The sequence below is a fragment of the Bactrocera oleae genome, chromosome 3 (assembly GCF_042242935.1).
Source record: "Bactrocera oleae isolate idBacOlea1 chromosome 3, idBacOlea1, whole genome shotgun sequence".
Classification (NCBI taxonomy): Eukaryota; Metazoa; Arthropoda; class Insecta; order Diptera; family Tephritidae; genus Bactrocera; species Bactrocera oleae.
Genome location: NC_091537.1, coordinates 47,059,903 through 47,082,635, shown reverse-complemented (window position 1 = coordinate 47,082,635; position 22,733 = coordinate 47,059,903). Strand labels below are relative to the sequence as shown.

The 22,733-nt window shown below is 36.1% G+C and overlaps 1 protein-coding gene and 1 long non-coding RNA gene across 4 annotated transcripts in view; one reads left to right on the top strand and one right to left on the bottom strand.

The window, feature by feature from the left end:
* Positions 1 to 5,454: 5,454 nt before the first annotated feature.
* TfIIB (transcription factor IIB) overlaps positions 5,455 to 22,733 on the top strand; it is a 48,076-nt gene continuing 30,797 nt past the window's right edge. For 2 of the 3 annotated variants that reach the window (XM_070106593.1, XM_014243985.3), the window contains exons 1-4: positions 5,457 to 5,618; positions 5,682 to 6,096; positions 20,109 to 20,343; positions 20,412 to 20,533. In XM_070106593.1, the coding sequence (XP_069962694.1) occupies positions 5,599 to 5,618; positions 5,682 to 6,096; positions 20,109 to 20,343; positions 20,412 to 20,533 (792 nt within the window). In that variant the 5' untranslated portion in view covers positions 5,457 to 5,598. Of the gene's footprint in view, positions 5,619 to 5,681; positions 6,097 to 20,108; positions 20,344 to 20,411; positions 20,534 to 22,733 lie in introns of all 3 variants that reach the window. The other variant, XM_070106592.1, reaches the window with a different exon arrangement.
* Positions 7,770 to 22,733, bottom strand: part of LOC138856174 (uncharacterized) — a 37,612-nt gene continuing 22,648 nt past the window's right edge. The window contains exons 2-4 of the long non-coding RNA XR_011395230.1: positions 15,795 to 16,239; positions 8,214 to 8,246; positions 7,770 to 8,070 (exon numbers count right to left, since the gene is read on the bottom strand). This is a non-coding gene — a long non-coding RNA (uncharacterized lncRNA). The remainder of the gene's footprint in view (positions 8,071 to 8,213; positions 8,247 to 15,794; positions 16,240 to 22,733) is intronic.

Genomic DNA, 22,733 nt, shown 5'->3' with positions numbered 1-22,733 from the left:
ATGTTTTCAAGGAAATGTTTACCATTCGTTCAAAATGGGACGATCGACTGTGAACAGTATTACAATATTTAAAACATGTAATATTTTGTGTAATGAGATCAATAACATTTATTTATCAGTTCCAAACAAGCATGAGTGGAAACGAATTTGTAAAGACTTTCAAGCAATATGGAATTTTCCCAACGGTGTTGTAGAAATCGACGACAAGCACAAATGTCGTACTAATTCCGGTTCCCTATATTATAATTATAAAGGTAATTACTTCATCGTACTTTTAGCAAGCTGTCAAGGATGACATAATGCAAGACTCTCTCATTTTCGCTGATTTTTCTGTATTCTTTTTCCCTGATTATTAAAATCAGGGAATTTCGAACAGCTGATGTCAAAATAGGCGGGATGCCAGAAATAAACCCGCTAAAAATAGCTAACAAAAGCAGTGCGAAACGAAATTTCAAGGAACGACACAAATACTTTTGTATAACGTGCAACTAAATTTTATTTGTTAATTTAATTTAAAACGTTCATTATAAAACCATTATCTTTTATTATGACTTGTATTGTTTCTTTGTTATAATTTTTTTTTATTTATATGCTATTTTTTTATGTTATATGATTTTTTAAAAATTTTATAATATAAATACAAGTATATAGGGATGTATATGCGTTATATAGGCCTACTCGGGGACGGAGCACTTAAAAATAATATCGAAATGCAAAATCCCCCCTAGTTTTTTTTATAATACCCAATTCATTTTCGTCCGACAGTGGCATGATTGGCAAATGTTATAAAAAAATGTGGGTTTTGACAGCTCTCTCTCGATTCAAAGAGTCTCGCATCATTTCACCCTTGAAGCTGTGATGCAATCTAAACATTTACCAACATAGATATTGGTGCCTATGGCTTCTGTTGAGTGATACGGTAAAAAAAAACCAGCTGTTTGTCAAATTACGAAATAGTTGAGAGTTGCCCAACATTGTGTTTGGCTTCGCAACGAAAACTTTTTATGTGAACATACTCATACAAAAGCATACATCGAACTTTTCTGTTAAAACAAATGTCTGACGTGAAGCGAAGCAAAAGTTCTATGTGAATTGACCGTAAGCAGGGCAAAACCTTAAAATGCGCTAAAAGAGCGTAAGGGATCGTATACGTATACACACAAATTGTAACTAATGCTGGAAACAGTCACCGACGTTCCGCTCTTCCGTACTTACCGCCCGTATTAATCAAAATTTGTCAAAAGTTATGCCCGTAGTGGAAATGTAGAAATCAACTATTAAAAATAGTCTACCTAGTTATAAATAATTGTTTTGGATAAGATAACTTATTTCCACGAATAAAAAAACCATTTTCGCGGATATCTCACCATACCAGCACCACGACGGGATAAAGCTATCGTCGCTTTCTCAGTCAGTCTATTATCAGCAGCATAGATAAAATGATCCGAAACTCCTCTCTTTGCCTTTCGAGAGAGCTCATGAACTTTCAGTGCTGTCAAGAAAAACCACGAGTTCATGAGCTACTGAACAGATGACAACCAAAACAATGAACTGCCAGATAAAATCCCGTTAAAATTAACTGACAAAATCAGTTCATTATTTTTCGTAAGAAAGTTTAATGCTGAAGCAGCAATAGTTAATGTGATATTGTTAATTAAAAATATTTATATAAGTGTTTATATATAAAATAAAATTGAGTAGGTGGTAAAATATCTTCAAATCCCTACGGAAGCATAAGAGTGTAAACTTTATTTTTTGAATTTTTTTCCCATATATGTAAATATATAAAGTTGAGTTATTTTCATAGCTCTTATTTTCTTTTCGGTCCTTATAGTTATAAATAATTAAATATTACTGAAAAATATATTTGATATTTTGTTTATAAAATTTTAAGATAAATTGATCCGAAACTCTTTGATTTGAGAGAGCGCTGTCAAAGTCCACATTTTTTATAACATTTGACAATGGTGCCACTAGTGAAAGAAATACGTTTTGAGATTTTTTAATGTATTTTTTGGGTATTTTTCGGTTTCCATTTTACGGAAAAATATACATAATTAAAATTAGTTTAACAAGCTAAATATCCTATACGACTTCTATATATATGTACGTGTATATTTTAATCACAAAAGATATTCTAAATTAACTTTTAAAACTCATTTTAATAAAATATTTTAATATTTCAAAATAAGCTAAACATGAACATTACTTAGTTTTTATATACTGAATAAACAAATATCTTTCGATAATTTATTCGGAAGTCAAAGTTTACATAACATTTGCCGGGAATTCTAGACAAAATATGTATATAGGTTGACAATTGGTACTGCTAAGCAAAACAATACTCTGCGACAAAATACACGCTCTTTCTTAAAATCAAAGCTATATTAAATCTCTTTAAATAAAGATTACAAATATACGTAAAAGTCAACAAAAAATCTGATCTCACAAATTACCCACTGATTTCGCATTTTATTTCTGCGGGATTTTTAGTGGTAGTTCATTGTTTTGGTTGTCATCCGTTCAGTAGCTCATGAACTCGTGGTTTTTCTTGGCAGCACTGAAAGTTCATGAGCTCTCTCAGAAAGCAAAGAGAGGAGTTTCGGATCATTTTATCTATGCCGACCGTATTAAACCAAATTTGCTAACGACGGGTTGGGTGGTTATACGCTGCGATTAAGAAGCCGTCATGTCAAAGCGCGTACTTCTACTCCTGCTGTAGTGTAAAAGTAACAAGTAAGGAAGGGCTAAGTTCGGATGTAACCGAACATTTTATACTCTCGCAAAGTCAAATAGTATACTCGTTTGAGATTTCTTTGTGGATTGACTGATATTTTCGGTAGAAGGTCAACTATAGGCACTGGGGTCCACATATTTAGTACTTAGCGGCTTGAACAGTTTTGGTTCGATTTAGAATATTTTTGGCCACTAGGTGGCATACTTTAATCGCATTATTCGCGCAAAGTTTTATCCCGATAGAGTCATTGTTGCCTGATTTGCATAGTGGAAAGTGAAAGAATCAGATGGAATTTAAAATGGTGTTATATGGGAAGTAGGCGTGGTTGTAGTCCGATTTCGCCAATTTTCGCAATATAACATAGAAATATGAAAAGAACGTTATGCACCGAATTCGGTTCAAATCGGTTAAGCAGATCCCAAGATATGGGTTTTCAGCGAAAAGTGGGCTGTGCCACGCCCACTGTCTAATTTTGAACGCGGTTCCTATAAAGTCATCTCATACCATCCCAGAGGTAAAATTTAATGTCTCTGGCGTGTTTAGTGCTTGATTTATCGCGCTTTTAGTAGTTTTTAACAGTACCGTTATATGGGGAGTGGGCGGAGTTGCCAACCGATTTCAACTATTTTCACAAGGTCAATAGAAGTGCTAAAAACATTTGCTTCCAGTGAAGTTTGTTGTTATAGCATTAGCGGTTTAGGAGATATGCACATTAAACATATTAGAGGCGGGACCACGCCCACTTTTTAAAACAAATTCATAACTGCAGATGCCCCTCCCTAATGTGATCCTGTGTATTAAATAACAGTCTTGTATCTTATTGCGGAGCTTAGTTATGGCAATTTATTTGTTTTTGATTAATGGCGTTTTGTGAGCGTGGCAGTGGTCCGATTACGCCCATCTGCAATACCAACCGTCTCACGGTACCAAGAAATATGTCTACCAAGTTTCATAAAGATATCTCAATTTTTACACAAGTTAGAGCTTGCACGGACGGACGGACAGACAGTCACCCGGATTTCAACTCTTCTCTTCATCCTGATCATTTATATATATATAACGCTATATCTAACTCGATTAGTTTTAGGTGATACAAACAACAGTTAGGCGAACAAAACTATTATACTCTGTAGCAACAGGTTGCGAGAGTATAAAAATTATGACAATGAAAACCATATAAATAAAAATACCGTTTTTACCACTTCGCTGAGCTGTGTTTCAACTTAGGGCCTTAATAGACCAAGACCATAAACTTGCCAATTTTGAAATCACGGGAATGAGCGGAAGAGTAGTCCGAAATTCAAACAAAATCTACCTCATTACCCTAATTTCCCCCAAAGCGGATAAGCGCATTCCAGCAGAAGCTATTGTTTTACCGCAACTAACAAATATGCTTCCAAGCTATCACATAAATAGCAAGCATTGGCAAAAGGTTTCACACCTCAAGTTAGACATTCTATTAGGTAGCTATCTCATACCTTAGATACTACTCGAGGGAGAAAGTTTCAAACACACTATTGGCACAAAATTATATGTCCATGATTTTATCCATGACCAGGGATAATGGGATGCCCAACTCTTTCCAGTGTGAGATCGTCTCAAAATTGTCGTTTTTTATAACATTTTCCATTGTAGCCAGTATCCGTTAAACATATGCAGCAATAATTAAACCCTGTTTTGTTATTTTGTAATATATTAAAACAATTGATTTTTGAACTTTTAATGCTTAATCAAAAAAATATATGTATTAACTCTCAATTAATAAATGATTTTTATAATTTTCAATCGAAAATTAATACAACTAAGCATTTTTCAATTTTTGTTAGTGATCTTCAACAGCAGCAACAAATCTCTCTGTTCACTATTTTTCTGTAGGTTTTTAATCTGGCCGTCCCTATTTTTCCAATTGCTAAACGTCAGACCTCCTGAACTTTGACAGTTGCCTGAGTTCAGGAGGTTTTGACGTTTAGCTATTGCGCTCTCATTTCCAGTGAGAGACGAGTTGTTCATCTCTTTATCTCTGTCAATGACGGTCGGTAACTACGGAAGGGAGGAATGTCGGTGACTGTTTGGGCTATCAATCTGTCAACATGAAAATTTCGTTGCCGTGCAGTCGTCTTTGTGTTCAGAGCATAATACTTCTATTATGGTATTGTGACGAACACGGATGATAGAACAAAATCAAGTCGACGATAAATTCTCAGAAGCAACTAGACAACGAATTCGAAGTTGCCAGAATGTTCTATAAGCGATACTCTGTTAAAGATCTACTATATTAGGGCTGCCAGATTGTGCAGCAAACACAGTTTTAGTTAGAGTGTTGCCGCGTAAAGAGCAATTAAGATATATGTAAGTAAGAAGTTGTAAACTCGAATAACGAGTAATAAGTGTTAAGTTGTTGGTATTAAAATTATGAGTAAGTTTATAGCCATTAAATTGGGACTTTTATTTAACAATCCAGTGATCGAACTCAAGTGTTAGTTACAAGGTAGGTGCTTTATTGAGAAATCCGTTACAGTATTGTTACCACATATATAAGTTACTGATAGAAACCTTAACCTTTTCTTGTAGCTCTGTTACGTATTTAGTCGGCGACTTAACCGATTAATGGCTCATAAGGATGTTGCCAATTAAAGCAATATGCAGGCTCCAATCGAGATGTTGATAGCAATAAAGTTGTCTGAATAACATTTATTGATTGCCTAGATCTCCTGCTAGGGTTAGCTTTCAGCGCTAATAAGTCTCAGAATAGGACGGTTTCTGTGTTTATGTACTAATTGAGATCTAAAGAAAAGTAGTTTCTCCAAAAATTTTCTAGTAATATTTACTATATATCCCAATATTTTCAATATTAGAAAGAAATGTCGAATATAAGTAGTAGGTGAGTATATCAAGTGTTTTGTAATGTATATTAATACCGAAAGTGTTGCATATACATATTAAGATCCGATAGCAGTAGCAAATTATGCTGCTATGCTCATCCTGAAGCACCATTAATTGAGGACTACAGGGCTGGAGACATGATTTGTTCAGAATGTGGACTTGTAGTTGGTGATCGTGTTATTGATGTAGGCTCGGAGTGGCGTACGTTTAGTAATGAAAAAAGTGGTGTTGATCCAAGCCGTGTCGGAGGAGCTGAAAATCCGTTGCTTGGTGGGGGCGATCTGTCAACAATAATTGGTCCGGGAACAGGCTCTGCATCTTATGACGCATTTGGTGCACCAAAATATCAAAATAGACGCACAATGAGTAGCTCTGATAGATCATTGATATCAGCCTTCAAAGAAATATCTACAATGGCTGATCGGATAAATCTTCCAAAAACAATAGTTGATCGGGCTAACAATCTCTTTAAACAGGTAGGTAAAGTGTAAATTTTGGGTAAAATTTAAAATAGCATCCCTTGAATGCGGGATTGAAATGAGGGCAGGGATTTAGAATAGCATTCATCGAATTCGATGTTATAATAGGTATGCACAATTAGAAGAGGTTCCCCGCATTAAGACAATATGTACAATGTACATTTAGTAGCTACTGACTTATGGTTATTGAGATATTTGCATTTAAAGTTAAAAAGTTCAACTACTTAAAGTGCGCGTTTTTTTGCTCTATAATGAATTATACTCATACATTTTTAACTTTTATATCCACTTTTTAAGTTTCAGCCACTACTGGAGGGCTCCAGATTAATAAAGTTTAAGACCGATTTGCTAAGTCTTACAAGATTGCACTATTGCAGTAAATATAAAAATTGTACACCAACATATGGCGTACGGTGCCTAGTAGAGGGTGCAAAGTAGACTCTCAAAGCCGAGCCGAGCACAAAGTTGATAATTCTACAAATCAACTTTAAAACATTGCACGTACACTTTCTTACGAAGTCGCACAGGTACCGCAGGTTGGAAGACGAGCGTAAAGCTCATCAATACATTTGTCGCCACCGACTCGCGTGTTGCATAGTTCATTCGTATGGTGGGGCTCGCTTTGTCCGCGCCGGCCGCAGTAGATTTCACCTGCTGAACGTCGCTGCAGGAGGTATGTCATGTTGTTGTTGTTGTTGTTGTAGCGGCAGAATTCTGCCGAGTTTACAGTCCTTGACCGGATCAAATCCGGGTCCGTTCCGGTTACGTAGACCCGACTGTCGTGGGAACGAATGTCATCATTGTCGTCCCTGGCATACTCCTCGAATAGCGCTCGCTCCTCTGGCGAAAGTGCGTCCAGGAAGCTGAACTTGCGTTTAGTCCCTGAATCTCCCTTACCTGCACCGGTGCTTGTGTTGTTCTTGTCCGTGGTCGTTCGCGGTTGTGTTTGTTGTTTGTTCATCTTGTTCGTACGACCTTAGGTTCGGCATGGTGAGCCATCGGGTCAGCGTTTATTAAAAAGCACACAAAAGTTCGCCGCACCAGAGCCCAATGACGCGGTAAGCCCACCGTTACTTTCCAATGCGGCTCGGTATTAGGAAGGCTTCGTTAGACAACAGTCGAATTACCTCCTGGCTGTAAATCATTCAATGAGCACGGGAGTCGCATAACACTCTGGATTAGGAGGTGGCAGCTCTTGGTTGTCGCACGCATGTACGGATTGAGTGCACACAAATGCGGTGTTTCATAATATTCAAAACCTTAATAAATTTGTAAATTTCCACTAACTACCGTTAGCAAGGAAATGTAGAATTGCGCATAATTTTATTATGAGAAGTACTCAGGCCGAAACTATAATACATTTTTTAATATAGTTAAATTTTTTTTGCTTTAACACACTTTCTAAAACATCCTGCTTGTAAGTTTTTGTCATAATTTCATGGCAGTTGACCGCGTGCTGTGAAAAAGCCGTTGCATTTGCTGATCCTATTTTGCTTCAAACGCGTTGTCAGATGAGCAGTTGGTCAACGTTTGGCTTTCATATGGAGATCATCTCGATTAGGTCTTAATATTGATATGGTCGATATATCCATTGCCTTGACGTAATATTCTGTTTTCTAAGAGGAATGCGGAATACAAAATTATGAAGTCAAATCAATACGCTTCATACATATTTTCAATATTTTTATACTATATTTGTTATTAGCATATTCAATAACGAACGTTTTATTGTTTGTTTTTCTTTTGATAAGATCTTACAATTAATTAATTCTAAACAAAAATGAATTATTTTATTATAAATGTTATAAATTTAGTCACACCGCCTTTCGCCTTAATTATGGCTTTAATACGTCTCGGCATTGATGGAACCAGGTTTTGCAACAATGCTTCCGAAATACCGTTGGGCCAATTGTCCATTATAATGTTATGGTTATGGTTATGGTTAGGTTTATTCGGCTTTTTTTTAGGTCTCTTATTTTTTTACGTCCCCATTCCATTTGAACAATACCGTTTTTTTCAGAAATTTTTTTATTTGCAACAAATTAAGAATAAATTATTGGTTTTTTGATTTGAAATTTAAACAAAACACTTGTGAGATTTAAAACATAACTTACTTTGTTAGATCGGTGACATGGCGCAGAATCATCCTGAAATATAACATCCGTTCTTAGAACTGGTTTAATGATAATACAAATATATTCAAAACTGTTTATTTATACACAAATAAAAAAGCTACTTGCCGCTAGAAGATTCATACTCAAGTTATAGAACTTTAAATAGGGATAATTTAACTGTCTTTTTTTTTTGCATAGGAGTGTAACATACAGTAGGGAGCACAAATGAGTACATGTTAGTGATATTTACCTTTTTCGATATTTATTCCTGCATAATGGTAGAAGTAGCAAAGAAAATTTTAAAAGTTTTTTCCCTTTAATTGATGTTCAATTCTAAACAAAATGGTTAATAATATAAAAAATAAAATATGCAATTTTAAGAAAGAAACAAATAAAACTAAAAGAACTCGCATGTACCCAATAACTTAACGGGTGCATAGTTAAGCTTTTAACAAAAAATATCAAAGTTTGCCGTAAGTTTGCATTGCTTACGACTTAAATAAAACATTTAACTGAAATTGTGCTTTATTGCGCCTGGTAAGAACTTTTTAATAAATTAAAACATTGTTTTTAACAGTTATAACATTAATTCTATAGCTCTTCAAAATAATGAAGGAAGCTATCACCACGCATTGAGGAGAATATAATAGCCATGACAAGAGCAGGCTCTTCCTCAAAAATAGTAGCTTAGAGCTTAAAATAAACCAATCAATGATCATAAGCGTTCAGAAAAGGCGAGTTATTGTTTCCAAAGTACATGTAAGGGCCCACAGAAAAATTTTAGACGGATGCAGACGCACGTCTAGTGATAAAAAAATATAAATACGAACAAGCACTTGACACCAAAGAACGCATTCATAGAAATAAATAAGCTTGTTAATAAGTGGAAGGCCAGAAGAGCGCTCAGCGACATTGACAATATCGCCCACGGAAGACCATCCAAAAGGACCATGTTAAACAAGCAGTGAAGTATGGTGATAGGGCCATCATGGTATGAGGTTGCTTCCCTTGGTGGCATGTTGTACCTCTGCAAAAAATCTATGGAATAATGAAGAAAGAAAACAATCTGCATACTTTGCAGACTCATATATCCGATTTAGTGGAGAGGAGTGCTTATCTTAATGAAGAAGCCATATTTTAACATAAAGGCGATCCAAAATATATGTCCAAAATCGGGATGTAATGGCCTACGGAACAAAATTACTTACTGATGCAGGAGCCAGTCCAAAATCCTGATCTCAATCCTAATCTAATTTGTGGTCAAAATAAAGTTGGGACAATACCGATCAACCCCAATGAATGTGGACGAAATTTGGCAACGGATACAGCGGTAATGGCAAAGCATTCCAAATGAAATTATACAGAATTTGGTGAAAAGTATGCCAAACCGTGTACAAAGTGTTTTGTGTAATAAAGGGTTATGGATTAATACTAAAAATTAGTTATTTTTTGAAAGTTTCTGTAAGGTGCAAAATTGAGTACATGCGAGTTGTTTTAGTTTTATTTGTTGTTTTCTTAAAATTGCATATATAATTTTTTGTATTAACCATTTTGTTTAGAATTGCACATCAATTGCACAAAAAAAAAGCATAATTACCAATAAAAATAAATAAAATGTACTTGAAATCACAATAGTTACGAATTTATTTGAAATTATTTTTTTTTATTATTACGTATTTGAGTTGCTTGCTAAACATAAAATCCGACAATCGATTAATATATATGATGATTTTTAAAATGAAGTGTCAATATATATAAGATGGGGAAAACAATAATGCTTATTAGTGTTGTGACCTACTTACTATCAGCTGACAAATTAGAGACAGTATTTTATGACTGAAGACTGGAGACTCTATCGTGAATAGTAACTTGCCTCAAATTGAGACTTTTTTTCAAAAGGTCTTAAAAAGTGACTAGAGACTGCTTACTGAATTGCGCTATAAATCTATCATAGCTGAAAACTGTCTACAATGACTGAAAATCGATCATAAATGAAAATACTGTTTTGCGCAGTTAAAAATATAATTGTGGTTCCTTTAATAACTCTAAACATTTAATTCATATATTCGTACATATTTATATATATATATATTTGAACTATTAACTAATTTTTTGTTGTACATTTTTTTTTGATTATACATATGTGCATATAAATATATAAATATATATAATTGTTTTTTTCAATTATAAATATAAACAATATAAAATTATAAATATGAAACAAACAAGACAATGCACATATAATCAAAAAAAATGTACAACAAAAAATTAGTTTCTAGTTCAAACAAAAGCGTACATTCTATGGTGCCTCATCTCAATCTCTCCTTTTCACGAGTTTATCTTAACGTCTAAATTAAGAAGAAAATTTATTTGAAATTTGTTTTTATTATTTGTATATACTTCCACTTTATTTAAGTTAATGTAAGAGGCTAAAATTTATTCCAACTTGAACAACGTCCAACTTGTTTGATTTTTTCAAATAATGGCAGCCTGGGTATTTCAAAAATTCTCGGAACTGCTATGAAAATGTGTGCTACCTCATTTTGGCGTATACAAAATTTGCTTTTGGAAAAACCGTAGTTGAGAGTCCAGTTACTGTTCGTTTGATCGTTAGTGACGACAGTACTAAATATTCCAGCTGTTTCATTCTTCCATATACATGTAAAACAATATTAAGCATTATAAGTCGTAAGTGTCTCTTTTTAACAACAACAGTGACGGTCAATTGACAAGTAAATCGAATTCAATTCTGACCCTGCCAGCCAAAAGTGGTTATAAAACTAGTGAAACACTACGTTTTCAAACCCTCAAAACTGGTGAACGCGCAATAGGCGGCGTAAAAATCCTCACCACTTTCTCCTAAAATGTACGTGTACGTGTGATCATGCATCCTCGTTGCACTCATTCAGCTGTGTCATACAAAAAACATATAGCTATACTTTTCTAATTTTCCTAATCGTCAGCTGACGCAGGGTTGCATTTTCAGATACCTAATTTAAAACATTTTTAAAATTTTTAACATTTCTTAAACATTTTATTTATACATACATATTCTGTTGGTTTTGAATATGATATGTATGTTTATATTATATAGGTATAATCCGAAACAAAATACTGGCATTGCTATGCTATTTTTGAATTTATAGTGATTTTACTCTTATGTGTACCATATTTGTTAACACTTACTATCAATATTTATTATATTTATACTGTAGGATCGAACAGGATTGTTTTTTTTATGGTTGGTCGGTGGTCGCTATTGCAGAAATGGCTTCCAACTCAACTGCATTTTAGTTGAAGTTCTGAAATTCGATATTTTTATAAAACAAGTAAGGAAGGGCTAAGTTCGGATGTAACCGAACATTTTATACTCTCGCAAAGTCAAATGGTACACTCGTTTGAGATTTCTTTGTGGATTGACTGATATTTTCGGTAGAAGGTCAACTATAGGCACTGGGGTCCACATATTTAGTACTTAGGGGCTTGAACAGTTTTGGTTCGGTTTAGACAATTAGCGGTTTAGGAGATATGCACATTAAAAATTTTTAACTGCAGATGCCCCTCCCTAATGTGATCGTGTGTACCAAATAACAGTCTTGTATCTTATTGCGGAGCTTAGTCATGGCAATTTATTTGTTTTTGATTAATGGCGTTTTGTGGGCGTGGCAGTGGTCCGATTTCGCCCATCTGCAATACCAACCTTCTCACGGTACCAAGAAACATGTCAAGTTTCATAAAGATATCTCAATTTTTACTCAAGTTACACCCGGATTTAAACTCGTATCTTCATTCTGATCATTTATATATATATAACCCTATATCTAACTCGATTAGTTTTAGGTGATACAAACAACCGTTAGATGAACAAAACTATTATACTCTGTAGCAACAGGTTGCGAGAGTATAAAAATAGTATAAGCTTAATCCTCCAAAAAAATGTCGGCACTTCGAACTTTCACTTTTTCGTGGTATTGCGGTTTTCACCACTGCTAGTGCGGTTGACTACAACTGCTACCATGTTGAACATAAGTCAGCTTATTTCGGAAAAATATTAAAAGAAAATAAAAAATTTATGAACTTTAACTTTTAATAGTTTACAAGCTTACAACTCCATAGAAAAAACCAGGTTATAAATTGAAAAACTTGTTGAGCAGTAAAAATAAAATTAAGGAATTATGGGAAATGCTAAAAACACAAGGCGACGATACATTCCCTAGGAATGTACGGTTGAAAATTTATTTTTGCATATCGACTTATGGCACAAAGTCTTGCTTGGAATATGCTCAAATTAAGATGTAAAACTATAATTTAGTAAAGCGAATCTCAGAAGGGAAGGACAAACATATTTACTTTGAACTTTTTTAAATCTTAGCTGTAATCTATAATCCAAACTTGCTCAGAACAAATAATTACGGCATCTCCTAAGGCAGTGTGAAAATGGGGGGAATCGGATGATAACTGCGCCCACACCTTATATAACTGTTATGTTGAAAACTATTAACATTACCATAACTCATTACATGTGTGAGTTAGAAACAATAAATTTCACATCCAAGTTTGTTGGAAAGGGCTTCACAGGAGCCGGTGTCAAAATTTGATTATTGGTGTGGCACCGCCTATTATTAATTGAAATCATATATTTTACGAACCACTTTTAACCACATTTTTGCATAACAGTATCCCTAAATTCTTACATTGTGAAAATGAGCATAATCGGACTAAAACCACTCCTAATTTCCATATACAACAATTTTTAATGTTTATACGTAGCTCTTTCAAATTACAGTATATAAATCGAGAGCCAAGGACGTTATCGAAATAAAACTTTGCACAAAAAGTGCTGTTAGGTTTGTCATCTCACGTCTAAAAATTGTTGAAATCGGATCATTTATTTTCAAGCTTACCTAAACTATCAGTCAATCTGGGAGATATGTTATTGAAATTTTCAAACTTCCGGTTGACTTTATAGCATATATGTTATAATATGTCAGTCATTCAAAAAGCGAATTTTAATTAAACTCAGATAGTATCATTTCCTGCTAATAATTTGTCTTACTGCCAAAATGAATAAAATGGTTGAATACAACCTGTAACCCCAAATTTCAATTCTTCATGTCGGTCAGTGTGTGAGTTATCTTCATAAAATTCCGTTTAAATATGATCTAGAGTATAATTGAGTATGCTCGCCAAATTGTATGATATTTTAATGATATTAAGTGAAGTAGACTTTGGTGTAACCCTTTTCGATTCTCTGGATGACTTATTCATCATATATCCAATATATTTAATTTAACTTAGCCGAAGAGTTTGTATCACATATGTATATCCCATTTGAGTTAATTAGGTTAAATTTAATATAAATAGTAGTAAAGAAAGTAAATGAGTCTATGACCTATAGCATAAGATAATAAATAAATAATACTGGATGGAGTACAATAATCTGGTATCTAATTAAGTACTACATCCATTAACGAAACGATCTTTCTTACTTGTTAAAATATATGGTTTTCCTTAAAAACAATAAAAGTAAAATATTTATACATTTTAATGCACATAGACTAATAACAGATATATTAAGCGAAAGCATATGAAGTGTGTTTTGAACTTAAATAAGAAATATAAGTTTCCGATAGCTATACAATATATTATTACTCAGAAAATCTCTTCTATCACTCGGTACCGTGTTTCTGTTCTGAAGCTTGCCTGTTTTTTGCTGATACAGGTTTATAGTTTTAAGATGTACATATGGTACATAACTTTTTACGTTTTAAATGAGTGTTACAGTTATACTGTTCACTCTTTTATTCATCAACTCTACTAAATTGTTTGTATTCATTTATTTTATATAATTTAAACAGTTTTAATCCAACATTCAAATTTTTATTAAAATAGATTTTTTCACACAGTAACAAAAGGACTGTAAACTAACGAATTATTGGTGGTGCATTGCATTTTAAGATAATGCGAAATAATTAGAGATTTCGCAGGTAAATTTTTATAACGTTAACCTTTAACTAGAAAGAAAATACATGCTTGCATATATGTTAAATAAATTTTAAGAAATTAATAAGATAGCTTGTTCCCCAAATACCAGAAACAGGTTTGTGTCAGCGATATATGTAGGTAGTTATTTCAGTACAAGAGGGTTTGAAAAGCGTTTCGATTCCCCCGCCGAGAAGGGCCCCGCCAGGCCCGTATTTTTAAGAAATTAAGTGAATAGTTAAAAAATAGAATGCTTTTGATAGTTGATTAATTCGAACATTTATTTAAATGTTGTGATTGCCGATAAAGCGTGTATGTACAAAAAAAGCAGTTACGTACATTAGCACAAACTGACAAAGCAATGTAATAAGAGTGGGCAAAGCAGCTGCCAACCGCCTAGCCCATGACACTGCATGTCATCTTTCTAACACCCTCTCGCGACGGCAACGCAAGATACAGATAAATAACGCCAACTATTGCAAAAATAATGGATCTTTTTACTACACCTAATATCTCGATTAGTTTTGGGTGTTACAAAAACCGGTAGGTGGACAAAACTCTGAACATATTGTGAGAGTATAAATATGTTGAATTTGAATGTACATTCTTTCTTAAACGAAACAGTGAATCGATTACAATCATACTTGGGCTTTTATTTTATTGTTATACAGGTATGTATAAATACCACATCAACATTAATAACACAGCTTGATCTTGTGACCAAAAGATTGAAGAAGAAAAGAAGTTTCTTCGTTTTAAGTGTCAGTATGTTTTTGTCATCGGTGCGAAAATTAGCTTCGAACAAAGAGCCAACATTAAATTTTGTTTTAAAATTGGTAAAACTTTTACCGAAACGTTTCAGTTGATGAAACAAGTTTATGGCGATGATTGCCTATCCCAAAGTGGTCGTGAGGACATAAAGACGGACGAGCCGAAACCCAAAAAATCGCGCTGGAGAAGTCAAAAATTAAGACAATGCTGACTTGTTTTTATGATTCCAAGGGTATTGTCCACAACGAATTTGTTGCACCCGGCCAAAAAGTTAATGCGGTATTCTACCTTGGTGTTTTGAAGCGTTTGGTGCGCCGTATTCGACGTGTTCGTCCCGAATATCGCGAATATGGAAGTTGGCGTTTGTTGCACGATAATGCGCCGTCTCATCGATCGACGCTTGTGGCCGATTTGACCAAAAATCACATTTTAACAATCAACCATCAGGTATTCACCTGATATGGCACCGTGCGACTTCTTCCTTGAAAAATGCATTTGCCGATGAAAGGAAAGCGTTATGCAGACGTGGAGGCCATTCGAAAGGCTTGCACCGGCATACTGGCGGACATACCGGGCCACGAGCTAAAGCACTCGTTCGACATGCTTTTGGACCGTGCAAAAGCCTGTATTAAAACAGAAGGAGACTATTTTGAATAAAATTAATTGATTTTGCCGATAAATCCATTTGTTCTTACTTTTTTTTAAAAGTCCTGTTTTTTGAAAATTATGTATTAGGTATATGGGGTCTAAAAGGTGTAGTGACCCGGTTTTATCAATTTTTATATGATATAATAATATGCTCCCTAAGTTTTAATAAGGTACACTTACCATCACCAATATTTATGAAGTCAGCCGGATGTTCGAAAATCTTGATATTAGTTATATGGGGGGGCTAGGGCAAGGTTTCACTCGATTTTATTCATTTTTGGAACACATTTACACTGCTATTCGTAAAACACGCTCTTTCGTTTTCACTAAGATAGCCCACATATTGAAAACTGGAAGTTCGAAAATCTTTATTCAATTAAATTTTGGCATACAGATATAATGTTATCAGGAAAGCATTTGCTCCAAATTTCAGTAACATATCTCACAGATTGACCGATATTTTCGATAAAATGTTGTTAAGAACTCGGGTCCACATTTCCGGTATCTGGGACTTGAACAGTTGTACTCCGAATTTGAAAATTTTTTGTCATAAGGTGGCCTACTTTAAGCGCCCTATTCGGGCAAAGTTTTATCCCGATACATTAATTGTTGCTTGATTTGCATACTGGAAAGTGAAAGAATCAGACAGAATAGAAAATTTTGTTTTATTTGAAACTGGACTATAAGAATATCAAGGTAAAACTACATACTAAATTTGGTCAATATCGGTCGACCCCGGCTCTTATAAAAGTCCTTTTGTATTATCATGGGTGTAAAATTTAAAGTCTCTGGCGTATTTAGTTATTGATTTATAGCGATTTTATCCATTTTCTCACTGTCGCTACCGGCTCTTAAAGAATTTGTTCTAAGCGAATTCAAATATTGTAGCTTTAGTGGTTTAAGAAACATAGCTTTAGTGGTTTAAGAAACATATACATTAATTCTATTAGAGCACAGGGTCACGCCCATTTTTAAACCCACAGGTGTCCCTTGTTAGTGCGATTCCCTGTACCAAATTACAGGTAAACATATATTATATCTTAATTTAGTGCGTAATATAGCATTTTATAGGTTTTCGATTAATGGCGTTTTGTGGGGATTTTCAAGTTATCGCTTGCACAGACGGAAGGACGGACAGACAGACAGTCCCAACTCGTCTCATCATCCTGATCTTTTATCATTTTATTTATTTATATCATTTCTATATACATATATAACCCTCTATCCAAGTCGATTATTTTTAGGTGATACAAACAACCGATAGGTGAACAAAACTATTATACCCTGTAGCAACATGTTGCAAGAGTTTAAAAATTTCGATGGAGTAGGAACACACGCAAGCTGTATCGAATTCTCCGACATACATCGCAAAATCATCCCAGGACGAACCTTGCATTCCTGTGAAGGATTTGAACGAAAACTGCAAGAATAAACAAGTATGGGTGGCTATGCTCCGGCGCACAATATTAGATTTTCTCTCAATTTGCAAGAATCCAAGGCGGTTGCGATTTTGCTAAAACTGTATATGGAAACAAATAAGGAAGCGCCAATTTCGGGTGCAACCGAACATTTTATACCCTCGCAAGAACCGAAGCCTGCGAAATATTTTTAGGTGTTGGCAAAACTTTACCTTTTATGTTACATATTGACCGATATATACTGTATAAAGTCATCCGGAAGTTTGATACATATTACCAGAAAAATACGCTGGGGTGTAATGTCCCGATTTTATCCATATTCTATAACTTTATATATTAGGTGTAGTAAAAATATATTCTTGCAAGAAATTGACGGCTTTAATTACCATAGTTAGAATGATCTGATTTAGGTCAAATAGGCACCGTTTTGTTCGATAACTTGTTGCCATTTTAAGCGTAATTTTATTATGCCTCTCTCATAGAAGCCTACGTTCCCGGTGCCAAAAAATTCAGACAGTCGATTTTCACAAGCCTCTCTTAAAGCGAATTCTTCACCAGCAAAATTGTTCGCCATGGACAGGAACAGATGGTAATCACTTGGTGCCAGGTCCGGACTTCTGGCGAGTCAGTATCTATATGTGTGGCCTGGCGTTGTCCTGAAGGAACATAATTCCTCTCCTATTGGCCAAAGCTAGCCTCTTCTGGGCGATTGCTTCCTTCAGACGGTCCAATTGTTGACAGAACAGTTCCGAGTTTTGCCGTATAAGAGCAGCTCATAGTAGATAATTCCTTGCCAATCCCACCAAACATACAGCAAAACCTTCCTGGCCGTCAATCCTGGCTTGGCCACCGTTTCCGCCGTCTCACCGCGTTTCGACCACGACCGTTTTCCCATGACGTTGTCGTAAGTGATCCACTTTTCATCGCCAGTCACCAACCGCTTGGGTGCTATGGGTCGATTTTGTTGCGATTCAGCAGCGATTCGTAGATGGAAATTTTGTCCATGAGGTTTTTTGCGTCAATTCGTGTGGCACCCATACATGGAATTTCTTTTCGTATCCAGCCTTATTCAAATGGTTCCAAACGGTTTTTTGTGCAATCTTTAGCTCTTGGGCAATTGAAACAGTGGTTACATGATGGTCGGACTCGGCAATGTCCATTTTTTTTTTATCGACATTTTCGACATCGAAATTACCGGAACAGAATCGACGAAACCAAAATTGCGCGTGATTAGCTGTTACAGTATCAGGACCACAAACGCTATTCACATTTTCAGCCGCCTGGCTTGCGTTTTCGCCCTTATCGCAAAAAACTGTAAAAAATAGCGTATTTTCTCTTTGCTAGTGTCCAGCTTTGACGCGCGCTCAAACAAAACTGAATCGACCAAGCATGTCATCTTTCTAACACCATCTCGCGACGGCAACGCAAGATACAGATAAATAACGCCAACTATTGCAAAAATAATGGATCTTTTTACTACACCTAATATCTCGATTAGTTTTGGGTGTTACAAAAACCGGTAGGTGGACAAAACTCTGAACATATTGTGAGAGTATAAATATGTTGAATTTGAATGTACATTCTTTCTTAAACGAAACAGTGAATCGATTACAATCATACTTGGGCTTTTATTTTATTGTTATACAGGTATGTATAAATACCACATCAACATTAATAACACAGCTTGATCTTGTGACCAAAAGATTGATTTCGGAGTCACCCGACAAAAACATCAATAAAAATTAAAACAACATAGTTCTTAAAATGACAAAAAATACGTTGACTTAAAGCTATATTTCTACTAAACTAACAACAAAGCAATGAATGCTATGGCTAAGCGAATGCGAGCCAATATCAGCCAGCGCTTAATGAATGACGATTATCTCGTTAGTTTCGAGCGAGCTACCGCAAGTCAGACGGCGCCAGCGCAAGTAAACTTGCTTGTTGTGATTGTTGAGTGTTCTTAAAATTGTTGTAAAAGGATTTTTTTTTTGTGCCAAACGAAGTCACTTGAAGTGTTGGTTAAGCTTGATACTTATTGAACACGATCGGTCTAGAGCTTTTAATTGAAAGTCCCAAAATTCGTTATCAAGTTGGTACATAGTAAACGTTTCGCAATATTTGTCTTCCAAAAGTGCGGATTGTTTTATGGTGTATACGCTCTATGATCGAGTAAATTCAAGAAGTTCCGCATAGTTTGAGGGTAAATTTTTGCAATGCCAGCTGCCTTCAACTCCTTAGTTACAGCCAATGCGGGCATGCAAATTTTTTTGAGCTTTCCGTTATAAAATTTGATTTGGACATGTTCATTTAAACCGAATCGATAACAATTTTGGCTTGTTTTTTGATTTCCTTATGTCAATTAGTGATTGTTTACGACGGGAAAAGTTTTTCAGCGGGCTCGTTTAAAATTTTGAAAAAGTGTTTTAAAGAGTAATTTATCATGAACGCAAGTATTTGAGTGTCACAAAGCATTCAGTGAAAGTCGTGAAGTCATAGAAAACTTGCCTCATGCGAGTGGTTCATCCACCAATATACAATGTCAAAAAAATTGATAAACAGTGCTTGAAATACGTCGTGTTGGTATTAGAGAGATAGCAGAGAATCTCAACATCTCTTATGGATCGACTCAACCGTTTCCGGGAATGGTTTAGGTATGAAGCGTCGTGAGTCCAGAGTCCGAAGTTTGTAACAAACATATAGAGAATTGGAGCATTGTCATTCTTCTATTGGCTCAAAAGGAGCCTTTTTAGAATGCGAAATTAAAGATTAGTATTAAAATACCTGAACATGTTCTTGATGATATAAGCAAATATGCTGTGTTAATGCTGTGTGTACTTTAACCAAAATGTAAGACTTGCGTACCCATTATACGCAACATGAACATGCATATGACACTACCACAACTTTTGCTAATCAAGTTCATAAGATGTGCTTCGCAAAAAATTGTGTCCGAATAGTAGTAAATAGAACATTAATTGATATTTTATACATGATTAATGGTAGAAATAAAAATTTCGGTGAAAAATTTCTTCGAATTTTAGTACTTTTTATACATTATATATCCTATTTATAGGTACATGATGGTAAAAATCTCAAAGGACGTTCTAATGATGCTAAGGCATCTGCGTGCTTGTATATTGCCTGCCGACAAGAGGGTGTTCCTCGTACTTTTAAAGAAATCTGTGCTGTTAGCAAAATAAGCAAAAAAGAAATTGGTCGTTGCTTTAAGTTGACTCTAAAAGCACTTGAAACAAGTGTAGATTTAATTACCACAGCGGATTTCATGTCCAGATTTTGTGCCAATCTTGGTAATATTTTATTAATTTATTAATGAATTTGTAAATATAGTTTCGGTTTGTTGTTACGTTTACTTTAGACCTTCCAAATATGGTACAACGAGCGGCGACATATATAGCGAAAAAAGCTGTCGAAATGGACATTGTTCCCGGAAGATCACCAATTTCAGTTGCTGCCGCAGCTATATATATGGCTTCCCAGGTTTGTATATACATTAAGTAAAAATTTAGGTGCAACATACTTATCTATAACATGTTTAACCTCTGATAAAGTTTTTTTTATACGATTATTCAAGCTTTAAATTCTGGTATAAAAACTAGATATGGTTACTATCACTGTATTTTTTTTTAATACGTATCGCTACTGATTTAAGTGCACAGAAATCCGGATATCTTATATTCTTATCTTCGAGAAATGGCCCAGTCAAATGGCCGCCAAGATAATGCAATTTAATTCATCTAAATTATTTTCTCTGGGGGTATGTTAAATCAAAGGCTTACGTCAATCAACAAGCAACGCTCGAGAAGCTCGAAGACAACATTCAACATTAGTGGGGGAGAGTGTCAGACTCCTTGCAGAGAAGAAGCGAGAAACATCAGAGAGATGGCCGTTTACTTTAGAGCACATGCCATCGATTCCATTGCCCGACGTCAATATTGTGCAGTCATCAGCGTACGAGGTCACGGAAATTCCCTCTGGTGGTTGAGGGAGTTTCGAGATGTAGAAATTAAACAGTAAAGGGAAGAGAACACCACCCTCCGGAACACCCTGTTTAATTCTTCTCAGTTTGGAATTTTGACCTCGAAACAGTACGGCTGAATGCCGACAGCTCAGGTAGTTCATGGTCCACCGTTTCAGCCCAGGAGGGAGCGTAGATTGTTCGATGTCGTCAAGTAGCGTCGTGTGGTTGACTGTGTCGAAGGCTTTTAACAAGTCCAACCCTACGAGGATCGTCCTCTCGCAGGGTGGCTTCTGGTTTAGGCCATGAACTATCTGGCCGTTTATGACGCTAAGTGCTGTGGTGGTGCTGTGCACTTTCCGGAAGCCATGCTGATGTTCTGCTAGACTAAGGTGGTGAGTGAACGTCGGGAGTAGCAAGGCCTCAAGTGTCTTCACTACTGGGGAAAGGAGAGTTATCGGGCGATAAGACTCCCTTTTGTTGGCAGGTTTCCCAGGCTTCAGTAGTAGGACCACTCTTCCGACTTTCCACACATCGTGTATTTGAAGAGTGGCCATCGACAAGTTGAAGAGCTTGGTGAGGTAGCATACTCCCGTCGAGCCTAGATATTTAGCATCAGCATACTTATTCCGTCAGGGCCAATGGATTTGGACGATTTGGCCTTTGTGATGGCACTCTGAACCTCCCCATCGGTGAAAGTAAGTGGTGCGCAGTCTTTTGGCATTTTGCGCAGCCGTCGGGTAACACATCGTTTGGTCTTGTCAGTCGAAGGGTGCAGTGTAAACTGCCGGCTAAAATAGCTCGCGCACTTCTTCGGGTCCGAGGAGGCATGACCATCGAATTGAATTTCAACCCGATCATCATGTCTCCCCGGATTTGACAGGGCTTTGACAGTAGTCCAAAGCTTACTTACACCGGGGGAGAGGTTGCAGGACTTCAGGTGCTCTATCCATTTTGTCCGCTTATGATGGTTTACCATTTGCCGAATCTCCAAATTGAGATCCCTTTTTCGGGGATCACAGGGATCGGCATGGCGTAAGGTGTCGCGCTCGTTTGCGAGTACAGCTGCTTCGGCTGGGAAATTAGGGCGGAGTTCCGCGATTCTACCAGCCGGTATGAAGCGAGCAGTAGCAGCAGCGATCACCTTGCCGAATTGACGCTCGCCAACGATGACGTCCGTAGGAATGGGTAGTGCGTTGAAGGTGCTCTCGGTAAATTCTGTGAAGCCGACCCAGTTAGCTTTGTTAAAGTTAATAAAGGTGCGGTTGTTTACAGAAATAAAGTCAGGAGGTTTATCAATCGAGATAATTATGGGCAGATGGTCTGATGCGTGAGTTAGCATAGGTCGCCAGGTTATACTATTTATCACACCACCGCTAGCGATGGTAATATCTGGCGAACTATTACAGGTGCTCATAATTCTGGTGGGGGCTTCGTCATTCATTGTGCAGAATGTCGAATCGTCAATCTGTTCCGCCAGCTCCATCCCCTTTCGATCGTTTGACAGGCAGGAATGCCAAAGATCGTAATGCGCGTTAAAATCGCCTAGCACCAAACGGTTTTCACTGTCTGACTGGAAGTCATGCTGTCTGTGTGAGCTCCTTAGGGCCGTGGAGCTCCTATCTTCCCCACTCGACTGGAGTGGCGGCGCAGTGCGCGGACATGGTGCAGGTTGCACAGCCGTTGAGACAGATGTCGCAGTATTGCGTTGACAGCATGGGG